This window comes from Giraffa tippelskirchi, chromosome 4 (genome assembly GCF_054371585.1).
Source record: "Giraffa tippelskirchi isolate mGirTip1 chromosome 4, T2T-mGirTip1v1.2.pri, whole genome shotgun sequence".
Taxonomy (NCBI): domain Eukaryota; kingdom Metazoa; phylum Chordata; class Mammalia; order Artiodactyla; family Giraffidae; genus Giraffa; species Giraffa tippelskirchi.
The window spans coordinates 76,161,243-76,176,651 of record NC_137278.1 but is presented as its reverse complement, the minus strand read 5'-3'; the positions used below and the strand labels follow the sequence as shown (position 1 = coordinate 76,176,651).

Genomic DNA, 15,409 nt, shown 5'->3' with positions numbered 1-15,409 from the left:
CTTTACAGTATTACTAGTTCATTTTCAGAGTCGGGGGGGGGGGAAGGGAAAGTTTATTTTTCAGTTGAAGTGAATGTTATTTCCTATTAGTTAGATTTTCAATGAAAAGAAAAAGGTGAAACAAACAAAGAATTTTCCCTTTAGGCATCAGCATGGCTCACATAACTTAATGCTGCCTTTATCTGATACAGCGTTACTATCTAGCAGTTCCTGCAGCTTGACCTTCCTCTTGTCAATGTGACTTCCCTGAGGTGGTCTAGGATTCTCGTCTAGGAGTAAGGAGTCCCTGGACAGCGTTGTGTTTGCTTTCATATAACAGACCAGTCAATACCATGGTTATCCTATTTAAATCACACATGTCCTATTACTCTTTTGCCCCACCTAATATTTCACAGTGCATTCCCTGGTGGCTTAGATAGTAAAGAATCTGCCTGCAATTTGGAAGACCCAGGTTCAATCCGTGGGTCAGGAAGATTCCCTGGAGAAGGAAATGGTAACCCCCTCCAGTATTCTTGCCTGGAAAATCCCAAGGACAGAGGAGCCTGGTGGGCTATAGTCCATGGGGTTGCAAAGAGTTGGACATGACTAAGCAACTAACACACAATGAAAATTGTACCTATAATAATAATAATGAGATTTTCAGGCTGATTTAAAGTTATTTTAAATAACTTTATTTTGGGGCTATTGATTGAGGCTATTATTACTATTTTGACATTTTTATTTATTTATTTGGCTGCACCAGGTCTTAGTTGCAGCATGCAGAACCTTTAGTTGTGGCATGTGGGATCTAGTTCCCTGACCAGGGATCAAACCTGGGCACCCTGCATTGGGAGCTGCAGAGTGTTAGCCACTGGACCACCAGGGAAATCCTGAGGATATTATTTTTGATAACAATTTTTTTTTAATGGTGTGTTCCCTTCAGCAGTAGGTTTCTTGAGACCATGCAGCTTAAAATTGTTCCTATTATGATGTTAACGATTTTAAGTTACTAATAAAAGATTCCTAGGCCAAAAGAATAGAATACAAGGGACAAAAATAAAGACAGATGCTTCCAAGCCAAGGATTTTGTGGTTTCATGTATCTGGGACTGATTTTCATTTGGTTCTGTATAACTATACTCTGTGGGTGGAGTTTATAAATACCTAAGCAGCTGTGGTTCAACTAAAAGAGCACTAGGGATTCTGAGCATGAAGGCTCACATCCCATCCATGTCACTGGCTGGGGGCATTCGAAACACCAATTTCCTAATGTTTCTAATTGGAATAACAATTTCTGTCTATGACATGGCTATGAAATAATGTATTTGAAAATTCCTGGTTCCTGAACTCTAATTTTAATTCTTTTCAAGTTCTCTTCCTTGAATTATTTTTCTTTCCTCTGAGATTATTTTCCACTTTTATGTTTGATTTTTCTTTTTCAGGTTGCAAGCTTTTCTCAAATGTCTGATGATCTTTGGTGGTCCGTTTATATTTAAGGATGGGATATCTGAAAAGTTGACCAACAATTGTGTATAAAATCAGTGCTGGTTGACTATCAATATTTGCTTTAGAATGAGTGGGCTGAGACTGCTTATTATACCATGAGCCCATAAATGCCACAGTTGTTGGACTAGAGCCCTCCAAGTAATTTATTCGACTTTATAGGAGAAGAACATTCAGTCTTTTAACAGGAAGTAAATACTTAGCTGCTGCACATTCGGCCTATGGGGATAAGTGAGAAGGTTTCAGAGAACTAGTTGACTCTAGGAAAACTCCACGTGTTTTCCATTAATACCCACTATTCCCAGCCCCACATTCACTTCCCCTGTAGGTCTTTACAGGGTTGTACAGGGCATTTAGCTCTAGGGGAGAAGTTCAGGATGCTCCAATGCTTATTGTAGGCTGTGGTCTCGCTTTTCCTCTGGTTTCCAGTAATATGTTCCTCATGTCCACCTGACATCTCATCAGAAGAGCCTCACCAGCCACCATTTCTATCAACAATCTGTTCACAATCCTTAGTTATGCATTCCAGGAAGATTGAGGCTTTCTCTATAGCTTTCCTGTTCTTCTGACCTCTCACCAGAATTGCTTTAATGGTCTGTCATGGTCATGTAGATTTTTTCTACCACACACCTTAAAATTCTTCCAGTCTCTATCTATTATGCAGTTCCAAAATTGCTTCCACATTTTTAGATATTTGTTAAGCAGCACCTCACTCTCAGAACCAATTCTATGTCTCCGTCTGTGGGGATTGCTCTAACAAAATAACAACAGCCTGTGTAGCTTACGAACAATAGGAATCTTATCTCTCACAGTTTTGGAGGCTGGAAGTCTGATACCAGAATTCCAGCATAGTCAGGTTAGGGCCCTCGTCTGGGTCACTGACTTCTTGCAGTGTTACCTGGCAGAAGTGGCTGGGAGCTCTGTAGAATCTCTATAAAAGCACTAATGCAGTTCATGAGGGGCCCACCCTCAAGATTTAATCACTATCACATTGGGCTTTAGGATTCCAAGGTGTGAATTTGCCGGGATGGGGGGCAAGCATTCAAAGTGGTCCCCTTGAGAAATTATTCAATCTTTTAAAAAATGACTATTATTAAGACTGTCTTTTTAGAACAGCTTAGGATTCACAGAAAAATTGGGTGGAAGATATAAATTTTTAATGTATTCTCTGCCCCCACACATGTATAGCCATCCTCATTAATTTTTTTTTAATTTATTTATTTTAATTGGAGGCTAATTACTTTACAGTATTGTGATGGTTTTTGCCATACATTGATGTGAATCAGCCACGGGTGTACATGTGTCCCTCCGTCCTGAACCCCCCTCCTACCTCCCTCCCTATCCCATCCCTCTGGGTTGTCCCACTGCACCAGCTTTGAGTGCCCTGCTTCATGCATCAGACTTGGTCTGGTCATCTATTTCACATATGGTAATACATGTTTCAATGCTGTTCTCTCAAATCATCCCACTCTTGCCTTTTCCCACGGAGTTGAAAAGTCTGTTCTTTACATCTGTGTCTCTTTTGCTTTCTTGCATATAGGGTCATCATTACTATCTTTTTAAATTCCATATATATGCATTAATATACTGTATTGGTGTTTTTCTTTCTGACTTACTTCACTCTGTATAATAGGCTCCAGTTTCATCTACCTCATTAGAACTGACTCGACTGCATTCTTTTTAATAGCTGAGTAATATTCCATTGTGTGTATGTACCACAGCTTCCTTATCCATTCATCTGCTGATGGACATCTAGGTTGCTTCCATGTCCTAGCTATTGTAAACAGTGCTGCAATGAACATTGGGGTACACGTGTTTCTTTCAATTCTGGTTTCCTCAGTGTGTATGCCCAGCAGTGGGATTGCTGGGTCACATGGCAGTTCTATTTCCAGTTTTTAAAGGAATCTCTACACTGTTCTCTATAGTTAGCCATCCCCATTATTAACATCCCTCACCAGAGTGGTACATGTTACATATTGTTCAACCTACATTGACACATTATTATCACCCAGAGTTCATAGTTTCACTCTTGGCATTGTACATTCCATGGGTTTAGACACTGTATAGTGACATGTATGTATCATTATGGTATCATACAGAGTATTTAGTGTGGTGATGTTAGTCACTCAGTCATGTCTGACCTTTTGTGACCCCATGGCCTGTAGCTGCTGTCCATGAAATTCTGCAGGCAAGAATAGTGGGGTGGGTGGCCGTTTCCCTCTCCAACAGAGTACTTTCACTGTCCTAAAAAGCTTCTGTGCTCTGCTTATTCATCCCTCTGCACGCTCTCCTCCAGCCCCACACTCACAACCACTGATCTTTTTATTGTCTCCATAGTTTTCCAGAATGTTATGTAGTTGGAATCATACTTTATGTGGCCTTTTCAGCTTGGCTTCTTTCACTTAATAATATGTTTTAAGTTTCCTTCATGCCTTTTCATAGCTTGATAGCTCATTTCCTTTTAGCAGTAAATAATATTTCATTGTCTGGTTATTCCACAGTTTATCTATCCAGTCATCTATTGAAGGAAATCTTGATGGCTTCCAAGTTTTGGCAATTATGAATAAAACTGCTGTAAATATCTGTGTGAAAGTTTTTATGTGAACATAAATTTTCAACTCCTTTGGGTAAATACTGAGGAGCACACTTGCTAGATAGTATGATAAGAGTATGTTTAATTTTATAAGAAAGCATGCAGTGAATGAGAGTTTCTGTTCCTCCACATTCTTGCTAGCATTTGGTGGTGTCGATGTTCTGGATTTCGGCCATTCTCATAGGTATGTCAGTCATTTATTTTCACTAGCAAAAGTTTACAAAGCAGCAACCCATTTGTGGATTTTCCTGTTTTCCCTGGAAATCTCAAAAATATTCGAAATTGAGGATAAGGCTGCACAAGTGAAGAAATTCCTCTGAAAACACAATGTTGTTGCATTGTAGAAATGACGTTACACTGTAGAAATGACAATTGTCAGCAGTGAAAGAATGTGATGTTGGTGTTTGCATGTCAGTTAATTTTTTTGTTTAAGGACTATCCTAGACAGGAGCTACATTGCTTGTCCAACTTCTTTATGTAATGCAATAGTCTATAACAAATCAATAAAATGCTTTTAGACAACAGTGCTTATTTATTAAACATGAAATGTGTTGTGTTGTGCTCAGTCGTGTCCCAACTGTTTGCGACCCCATAGATTGTAGCCTACCAGGATTTTCTGTCCATGAGATTTTCTAGGCATGAATACTGGAGTGGGTTGCCATTTCCTTCTCCAGGGAATCTTCTGACCCAGGGATCGAACCTGCATTTCTTGCGTCTCCTATACTGGCAGGTGGATTCTTTACCACCAGTGCCACCTGGAAATATCTTCACAGAAATTAAAGGTGATATGAGGTCCAGAGAATGCACTTGGGAAATACCTATTTATGTATCCAAATATTTGAAAATTCTTCCAGAATCTAGATCCTTGCAATAAACTACCTTAAATAAATATTGCCATGTGGACAGGAAGTTAAATTGCCATATGTGGTGACAATGGAATATTTTACACTTTTATTATCCAATAGAAATATAAAGTGAGAAACATATGTAATTTTAAAATTTCTAACAACATTAATAAAATGAAAAACAGTAGATGAAATTAATTTTAATATTATATTTTATTTAATGTGACATTAAAAATATTATCATTTCAATGTGAGTCAATATGAACAGTTACTGAGATTTTTATTCTTTTTGTAATAAGTTTTCAAATACTGTGTTATTGAATAAAGTGTGTATTTTACAGTTCTACCACATTTCAATTTGGACTAGCCACATTTCAAGTGCTCTTGGACAGCACAGTTCTATTATTCCCCAGTCCTCTGTGATTTTCTGAACCATCTGGAGACAAGAAAATCAGTGTGTAGCTAAAATAATGTCCAAATGCTATGGGCTGGTACACACCATATGTCATTACTATCATATTTTCGGGAGTCAGTCCATCAAAAGTAATAGCTATATCTGAACAGCAGCCTTCTACTACTTGCTCAGGGTTATGAGACATTTTCTCTTGAATAAGATGTGCAGTTGGTTTTCTGTTAAATAGAATTCTTCCTTTGGAATCCTCTTTACTTTCCGCAGGAACTCCTGCATATTTCAGGCAGACTGCTAAGCTGCGTATCTTCTGATAAGTTCCAAATCACACTTTGATTTGTATACTTTTCAGACTTATTCCCCTGGATAAGGAAATGGCAACTCACTGCAGTATTCTTGCCTGGAGAATCCCATGGAGAGAGGAGCCTGGTGGGCTACAGTCCACAGGGTCACAGAGTCAGACACATCTGAGTAACTAAGCACGCATGCATGCAGACTTATTCAGAAGTCTGTTAATTCTTTTCATAGCCTCCATAGTTAAAGCAATTCCTCCTCCTACTGTCATGAAATCAAGGTTACCAGATGTTACAGTGTGGCCCAAGCAGAAGGGCTGAGATACATCCTTAGTAAACTGAATATACTCTTATGTTTTCAGTGACACCAAGTGTAGTGGAATGTGCAAGAAAGAACCAGTTGTGGCTGTTGCTGTGCTTTCCAGAGACATTTGTACATTTCCTCATCTGTGCCCACATGTCATTTTTTATCTTAGACCATAATTTTTCATTTTTAGTACTATGGTGCTCTGCTTTGTCACAGTGTTTAGTATGCGATTCTTTGAGTACCCAGTAACGCCATCGGGTTTTCATGGATGATACAGTAAACACAGATACTTTTACTAAGCTCCATGTGCTGCACTTCTGAAATGTTTAAGAGATCTTTTGTGTTAGGTGGGCAAAGTGATGGTGCTCGTCATGGTCTTGAGTTTTACCTGTGTTTACTGGTAATTTGCCCAAACATAGATATCAAAATGCAGCAAATGCTCCCAACCAGTACAGCTTTAAAAAATTATTTATTCATAACGGAAACCATCTTTCAGGCATTGAGAACAACACACACCTCAGTTGGGATTCCTGTCACCCATGTGGTCCAGAGCTGGCAGCCTTGCTTCCTGCTGCAGGAGGCCACTCCTCCATGGTTTTGAGAAAGGGGTGATCTGTTGTATCAGCCATGGGTGCTGTTGTATCACACCCAGGGTACTGTGAGTTTGAGATGCTCTAGAAGTTCAGGGCATCTGAGAATGTCAGCCAACAATAAAAGTGACAGTGAGCATAGGTTGAGCCACAGATGGCTCCAGTGTTGACAAGACTTCAACACTCGGAAAAGAATAATTCAAAATTTAGTTTTACATCATGGTTGTGTATTATGTTAATTTGTATTAGATCCTTTTTGAGACTTTTGCTTTTTTACTTATAATATCCAGTTTAGTATTTTACTTAAAATCTCCAAAGTTTTTTTTTTAATTTCCCACCATCTGAAATCTTCAAACATTTTATTATCCACAGAACTTTCAAAAAACACCCAGATATTTTTTCAACCTCTGTGCCATATGCTTTTGTGGACATATGTATATTTTATCAGAGTATCTTCTATACTCTTTCATCTTTAAGAATTAAAACTACTCAGTTGTGACTTACACATACCACCTGTAAAGCTCATGAAAATGCCACTTTCTGATATCACTGGGAGTTTTTTCCCCTATATTAAGCCTGTTTCAGTGTATCTTTTTCCTTTTTGGGGGCTCTTTTTAAATTTTTTTATTGTTTCTTTTTTGTTGAAGTATAGTTGATTTATAGTGTTGTTAGTTTCAGGTGTACAGCCAAGTGATTCAGGTTTTTTAAAAAATGATTTATTTGGCTGTACAGGGACTTAGTTGCAGCATATGGTATCGAGTTTCCCAAGCAGCGATTGAACCTGAGCTTCTTGCATTTGGGAGTGCAGAGTCTTAGCCACTGGACCACCAGGGACGTCCCATCAGTTTATATATATATGTATGTACATGTATATTCTTTTTCGGATTCTTTTCCTATATAGGTTATTACAAAATATTGAGTATAGTCCCAGTACTATACAGTATGTCTTTGTTGGTTATCTGTTTTATACATGCTATGCTATGCTAAGTCGCTTCAGTCGTGTCCGACTCTGTGCGACCCCATAGACGGCAGCTCACCAGGCTCCGCCATCCCTAGGATTCTCCAGGCAAGAATACTGGAATATAGTAATGTATAAATGTTAGTTGCTCACTCATGTCCAACTCTTTGCAACCCCATGGACTGTAGCCTGCCAGCCTCTTCTGTCCATGGAATTCTCTAGGCAAAAATACTGTTGTGGGTTGCCAATTCCTTCCCCAGATGACTTTCCCAACCCAGGGATCAAACCTGGGTCTCTTGCATTGCAGGCAGATTCTTTACCGTCTGAGCCACCAGCCCAAATTCCTAATTTATCCCTCTCCCCATCATTGGGACTTTTTGATCAGCAAAGCAATATGACATTTGAGGTCTTACTATTATCTTAGATTTAATTTATTGTTCTTAAAATATGATGACCAGTAATTTCTAACATATAGCCCAGTGAAGAAAATTCTACTGATTAATACTCAGGTAGTACATATTGCAAATAGTATCAAAATTTTGGTATTTTGTTTGATCAGTTTTTACATATGCCCTGAAAGAACCTTTAATGTGCTAAATTCTATGTAATTAATATCCATTGAAGTACTTTAAGTGTTCTTAAAGAATTCCAAAAGGGAAATACGAATTTTTGTATTTTTTATGTCTTTTCTCACATTTCAGATGCAGCAGCTTGAGAGACAAGTTATTGATGCTGAGCGTCAAGCAGAAAAAGCTTTTCAACAGGTAGGGTATAGTTTTGGTTAAAAAAAATTTTTTTGCCTCTACCAATATAAGCATTGTTTTGCCCAAAATAATCTTGAAAATAGTTTTCAGCTGTCCTCTTCATGTTGTCATTTTTACTGTTTATGAGCTAGCTCCATAGAGAAAATGTAGAATCTAACTTTGTTTTGCCCCTTAACAAATTTTCAAAAGGTCACAAATGCTTCTATTAGGAAGTTTTCCTTATAAAAAAGACTCAAATATGAATTTTATGGTTATGCCTAACCATAATGACATTTTATGTATAAAGATGTTCATGGCAGCTTTAGTTAGAGTAATAAAGAGTTGGAAATAATATGACTGCAATATTATAGGAGAATGAATTAGTGAACTGTATCTATTCCATGAAATATTAAAGAACCATTAAAAGTAACTCTTGTGACCCCATGGACTGTAGCCTACCAGGCTTCTCTGTCCATGGGATTTTCCAGGCAAGAATACTGGGGTGGGTTGCCATTTCCTTCTCCAGGGGGTCTTCATGACCCAGGAATCAAACCCGGGTCTCCTGCATTGCAGACAGATTCTTTACCGACTAAGCCAATGTGAAAAGATGTTTAGAGTTATATTGGGAAAAATATATACAGATTTTTGTATTTAACATGTTAATAGATGTTGGGGCAGGGTGAGTCAAGCCTAAGAGTTAAAAAAAAGCTGTTAGGAAACACTGAAATTTAACAGAAGTTATAATTATAGATGGAATTATAGATGATTGGTTTCTTCTTGTATATCCTCATACTTTCTAGTTTTTGGTTCTGGTACTGCTTTTACTCTGAAAAAATAAAATTTTGACAAGTCACTTAGCCCTTCCTAGGCCTTGCCCACAGTAAAATGAGTGGTTTGGATGAGCCTACCAGCCTTAAAATTTGCCTAAGGAGCATACATTGATAAATTTACATTTTATGAAAAGATCTCTGTCAGATTCAGTCAAGTCAAGAATTTCAGAAGTCTTAAATACAAAGTTGTTCCTTCTCAGAAGTGTATATTAAAGTTCTTATACTTGCGCTAGGTTTGTTATGTTTGTTTCTTCAACTTGAATACTACCAAATCTTATTTTCATCTGAAAGATTTAGTTTTACACAGTAGATTGTTTTAGTGGTCTGACTAACTTAACCCAATTTAACCTAATCCTTAGTTTTCTTTATTTAAAAATAATTGTATTAATTAATTTAATTTTTGGCTGTGCTGAGTCTTTGTTGCTGCACAGGCTTTTCCCTAGCTGCAGCGAGCGGCGGCTACTCTCTAGTTGTGGTGCCCGGGTTTCTCATTGTGGTGGCTTCTCTTGTGGCAGAGCACAGGCTCTAGGGCATGTGGGCTTCAGTATTTGTAGCTCCCGGGCTCTAGAGCACAGGCTCAGTAGTTGTGCATGGGTTTAGTTACTCTGCGCTGTGTGGGGTCTTCCCGAATCAGAGATCAAGCCCTTGTCTCCTGCATTGGCAGGTAGCTTTTTTACCACTGAGCCACCAGGGAAGCCCCCTTAATTTTCTTAAATTAATTATACTTGAAGATAAGATCTTTAAACTTTATTATGCAAAATTCAACCACTATAAGAGTAGAGAAAATATATAACGAACTCCCATCATCAATTTCAGCAATTAGTTGACTCACAGCTAGTCTATACCCCCACCCACTTTTTGCCTCCCTATCCCTATACAATGTTATTTTGAAACAAATCCCAGATAGCGTATCATTCAACCCAAGCGTGTTTCAGCATCCCATCTAAAAATAAAGACTTAAAAGTCATAACTACAGGTACCATCACCTCACCAAAAAGTTAGCAATAATTCTTTAAAACCTGAAATGTAGAGATTGATATAAGTACTAGTAGTAATGGTAAGGATGTAAGCTGTGCTTGGTTTTTTGTATTTTATATTCCTTAGCTGATGGGACCAAGTAGTAATTACTTATATCTATAAAAAGCCAATAATTAACGGTAAAGTCATTAAAGGCCACTTATATTGTAAAAGAAAAATTGTTGTGTTTATGTCATTCTCTGTCACTCTATGCATGTGTGCTAAGTTGCTTCAGTAGTGTTCGTCTGTCTCTGCAATCCTATGGACTGTAGCCTGCCAGGCTCCTCTGTCCATGAAATTCTCCAGGCAATAATACTGGAGTGGGTTGCTGGTCGTCCTCTAGGGGGATCTTCTGGACCTAGGGATCGATCCCATTTCTCTTATGTTTCCTGCTTTGGCAATTGGCTTCTTTACCGCTAGTGCCACCTGGGAAACCCCTGTCACTCTGTGTCAAATGTCTATTTTTGTAGTGGGCCCTTTATGTGTGTCTCAGTTCAGCCTGAAGCCTTGCAGCACGTGTTTGTCATTTTGTCAGCCTCTCTAACTTCCACGCCTCCTTCCCTGTCTCCCTTTCTGACTTCGGCCGTTCCTGGTGACAACCCTCTTGATTGCTGCACTCATGGCTGTCTCCATACATCTCTGTCTGTTCTGCTACTTTTCCTTTCCCTTCCTCTCCCTTTCCTTCCCTTCCCCTTTTCTCCTTTAACTGTATTATAGGAAAAAAAGAAATTAAAGATGGTTTTGTGTTGCCTTTTCTTAAGTGAACTTTATAAATTGATACATGCAGCAAATTTATTTAGTTCTGAAAATTAAAGTAAATTAAATATCTTTTTTTTTTAATTTGTGGTTTTCATTTTCCCCCTGTTTGGTTCACTGGATCTTGAAAGAAAAAAGGAATCCTTATTCCCAATTTAAAGGAATCCTTATTCCCAATTTAAAGAAAGGAAACCATGGCAATTTGTAGCCATCAGTGCCCAACTTCTGGTCTTAAGAATTTAACAAGAGTTTCTTATTTGAAGTTGTCCTTTGAGGATATCGGGCTTTCCTGGTGGCTCAGCTGGTAAAGAATCCACCTGCAATGGGTTCTATCCCTGGGTTGAGAAGATCCCCTGGAGAAGGGAATGGCTACCCACTCCAGTATTCTGGCCTGGAGAATTCCATGGACTGTATAGTCCATGGGGTCGCAAAGAGTCGGACACGACTGAGTGACTTTCACTTTGAGGATATCAAGTATAAAATTATTTCATTCTATGTGCCACATTTTTAGGGAAAATTATACAATTTTATAAAATTATAAAATTTTAGGGAAAATTATTGGTTATTTTAGATATACTGCCTTAAAGCAACACTACTAATGCCCCCTGCCCCCACCCCTACCCAGGTATAAAGGTTAATAGTTATATCCCAGAGTTTCCATATAATCAGTAGATATTGCTTTTTGTCATAACACTTTAAATTTATAGAGTACCTATTTTGTTATGCTTCAGAAGAATTTTTGGCTAAATATTTCATAGTGAATCTGAAAGTTAACAGGAAATATAAACAGAGAGCAAGTTAATTCTAAGGCACTGATTATATTACCTTTTTTTTTGCCTTTGTTAAGACTAAGTAAATATTATTAACTTAGAGTAACTGAGTCTTTTGCTCTCTTTAACAGTTTCCATGGGACTATGGTCTATCTGCTGTTTATGTTGCTTAAATCCAGCTTATCCTTTGTCATTGAGCCATATCCTAAGACTTGAACTGTATTTATATTAACCTAGAAAGAATGTTTCCCCACAAAAAACAATTGTCAGCCGCAACCACCTCAACTCTACACTTTAACTTTGTACGTTTTTTTCCCTTGTGTATTAAATGTGTGGGCTTCACCTGCATAACCATCAAATAGAAGAGAAGCGAAAAGCAAAGGAGAAAAGGAAAGATACTCCCATCTGAATGCAGAGTTCCAAAGAATAGCAAGGAGAGATAAGAAAGCCTTCCTCAGCGATCAGTGCAAAGAAATAGAGGAAAATAACAGATTGGGAAAGACTAGAGATCTCTTCAAGAAAATTAGAGATACCAAGGGAACATTTCATGCAAAGATGGGCACAATAAAGGACAGAAATGGTATGGACCTAACGGAAGCAGAAGATATTAAGAAGAGGTGGCAAGAATACACAGAAGAACTGTACAAAAAAGATCTTCACGACCCAGATAATCACGATGGTGTGAGCACTCACCTAGAGCCAGACATCCTGGAATGTGAAGTCAAGTGGGCCTTAGAAAGCATCACTACGAACAAAGCTAGTGGAGGTGATGGAATTCCAGTTGAGCTATTTCAAATCCTCAAAGGTGATGCTGTGAAAGTGCTGCACTCGATATGCCAGCAAATTTGGAAAACTCAGCAGTGGCCACAGGACTGGAAAAGGTCAGTTTTTGTTCCAATCCCAAAGAAAGGCAATGCCAAAGAATGCTCAAACTACCACACAATTGCACTCATCTCACATGCTAGTAAAGTAATGCTCAAAATTCTCCAAGCCAGGCTTCAGCAATACGTGAACCGTGAACTTCCAGATGTTCAAGCTGGTTTTAGAGAAGGCGGAGGAACAAGAGATCGAATTGCCAATATCCGCTGGATCATCGAAAAAGCAAGAGAGTTCCAGAAAAACATCTATTTCTGCTTTATTGACTATGCCAAAGCCTTTGACTGTGTGGATCACAATAAACTGTGGAAAATTCTGAAAGAGATGGGAATACCAGACCATCTGACCTGTCTCTTGAGAAACCTGTATGCAGGTCAGGAAGCAACAGTTAGAACTGGACATGGAACAGCAGACTGGATCTAAATAGGAAAAGGAGTACACCAAGGCTGTATATTGTCACCCTGCTTATTTAACTTCTATGCAGAGTACATCATGAGAAACGCTGGGCTGGAAGAAACACAAGCTGGAATCAAGATTGCCAGGAGAAATATCAATAACCTCAGATATGCGGATGACACCACCCTCATGGCAGAAAGTGAAGAAGTACTAAAGAGCCTCTTGATGAAGGTGAAAGAGGAGAGTGAAAAAGTTGGCTTAAAGCTCAAGTTCAGAAAACTAAGATCATGGCATCTGGTCCCATCACTTCATGGGAAATAGATGGGGAAACAGTGGAAACAATGTCAGACTTTATTTTTGGGGGCTCCAGTATCACTGCAGATGGTGACTGCAGCCATGAAATTAAAAGACACTTACTCCTTGGCAGGAAGGTTATGGCCAACCTAGATAGCAAATTTAAAAGTAGAGACATTACTTTGCCAACAAAAGTCCATCTAGTCAAGGCTATGGTTTTTCCAGTGGTCATGTATGGATGTGAGAGATGGACGGTGAAGAAAGCTGAGCGCCGCAGAATTGATGCTTTTGAACTGTGGTGTTGGAGAAGACTCTTGAGAGTCCCTTGGACTGCAAGGAGATCCAATCAATCCATCCTAAAAGAGATCAAACCTGGGTGTTCATTGGAAGGACTGATGTTGAAGCTGAAACTCCAATACTTTGGCCACCTCATGCGAAGAGTTGACTCATTGGAAAAGACCCTAATGCTGGGTAGGATTGGGGGTGGGAGGAGAAAGGGACGACAGAGGATGAGATGGTTGGATGGCATCGCCGACTTGATGGACATGGGTTTGGGTAGACTCCGGGAGTTGGTGATGGACAGAGAAGCCTGGTGTGCTGCAATTCATGGGGTCACAAAGAGTCGGACATGACTGAGCGACTGAACTGAACTGAAGTTGCTGATAGAAAAAAAGAATCGCACATTCTTCCAGAGAAATCCTGGCAATGTTGTAGTACATCTTTATTGTTGTTGTTCATAAGTTTTGAATGCAGTTATGTGCAAATCAACCTAGTGCTGTTTATGAGAAATCTAGTGAGGCAGAAAAGAAGCAAATAGCACATTTGGGAGATACTGATATACAAGATTCCTTCTCAACTATCTGATTAGGCAGTTGTATGCATGCATGCATGCATGTGTGCTAAGTCCCTTCAGTTGTGTCTGACCCTTTGCAACTCTGTGGACTATAGCTCGCCAGGCTCCTCTGTCCATGGGATTCTCCAGGCAAGAATACTGGAGGGGGTTGCTGTGCCCTCCTCCAGGGGATCTTCACGACTCAGGGATTGAACCTGTGTCTCTTGTCTCCTACATTGGCAGGTGGGTTCTTTACCACTAGGGCCACCTGGTACAATCTAATACACTAATTTATGCTAACCAAAGAGGAGTGGATAATTTCTCCTGTAGAAACTTTGTCTTTTCAGTTATGTCCTTAGGATCCAGTCCCTTGCCTGTGTTTGATTCAGTTTTGGTAGGACTTAGATTTAAATTTCCTTCTAATATGTGGGCTAATCTACTTTTCTTACGGTTGGTTCTTAGCATCCAAGTCATTTCTGGTTCTTAATAAATAGCTACTCAATCATCCTAATATTTAGGACCGTGTAATGATTTGCTTCGTTATATGGAAAACTATTTAATGGTGTTCCTTTTCACTTTCAGTGAGAATAGGTCTGGCCTTACTACATAAATTATGGAGCACTCTGCTGAAAAAACTGTTTAAAATAGGATTAGAATGATTAATTTGCAAAAATTTTGTATAACTGGAAAATAGTATGGGATTCAAACTACCGTTAACCATTTCTTTGTTGTATTTTGGAATAATTAAGTATCTTTGTCACATAATTGCAATACTTAAATAGGAATAGAAACTTTCACTCCCCACTCAAAAATATAGTCACATGTTGATTACCTATAGTGGGAGAGGGATGGATGAGGTTAGAGGTGGGAAAAGGGAAATATTGATATGGATAGTTAAAATGGGAACAATATTTGCAGCTTCTGCTTTCTCCAGTATAGGCAAGAAAATGGAAAATATCACTGGGAGTTGTGTCAGGGTCCCCACACTACCCTCGGGTTTGATGATTCACAGAAAGAGTCATAGAATCCTGAAAAGCTGTTATACTAGTGGTTTCAGTTTATTACAGTGAAAGTACAGGTTAACTTCAGCAAAGGAAAAATGCACGTAGGGCAGAGTCTAGGAGACACCAGGTATGAGCTTCTAGTAGTCCTCTCACAGTGGAGTTGCACAGGAATGTTCTTGATTCTTCCATCAGTGATGTAGGACAACACATATGACACATTGCCAACCAGGATTGGTCATCCAAGCCTAGGTGTCCATAATTCTTATTTCATGCTTACAAGACCCCCTCCCCCGGTCAGTCTTATAGGCATGGAATGCATACCCACTTTAGCTACTCAACCTCCAACCCCTCCAGAGATCAAAATGATACAGCATGGCCCATGACCCACATAAACAAAAAAGACATTCACTATAAA

At 39.0% G+C, this 15,409-nt stretch overlaps 2 protein-coding genes across 3 annotated transcripts in view; one reads left to right on the top strand and one right to left on the bottom strand.

Annotated features, from left to right (window-relative positions):
• PLEKHH2 (pleckstrin homology, MyTH4 and FERM domain containing H2) overlaps positions 1-15,409 on the top strand; it is a 108,971-nt gene that overhangs the window by 14,663 nt on the left and 78,899 nt on the right. For both annotated transcript variants that reach the window (XM_081591961.1, XM_081591960.1), the window contains one exon: positions 8,178-8,240. In XM_081591961.1, coding sequence (XP_081448087.1) covers positions 8,178-8,240 — 63 coding nt within the window. The remainder of the gene's footprint in view (positions 1-8,177; positions 8,241-15,409) is intronic.
• C1GALT1C1L (C1GALT1 specific chaperone 1 like) lies at positions 5,294-6,387 on the bottom strand (the record flags this gene model as incomplete). The annotated part of the gene is given in 5 exon segments (XM_081587430.1): positions 5,294-5,626; positions 5,628-5,709; positions 5,826-5,968; positions 5,970-6,180; positions 6,182-6,387. Coding segments are annotated over 5 exon segments (975 nt in total), but the record flags the coding sequence as incomplete, so codon positions are not given.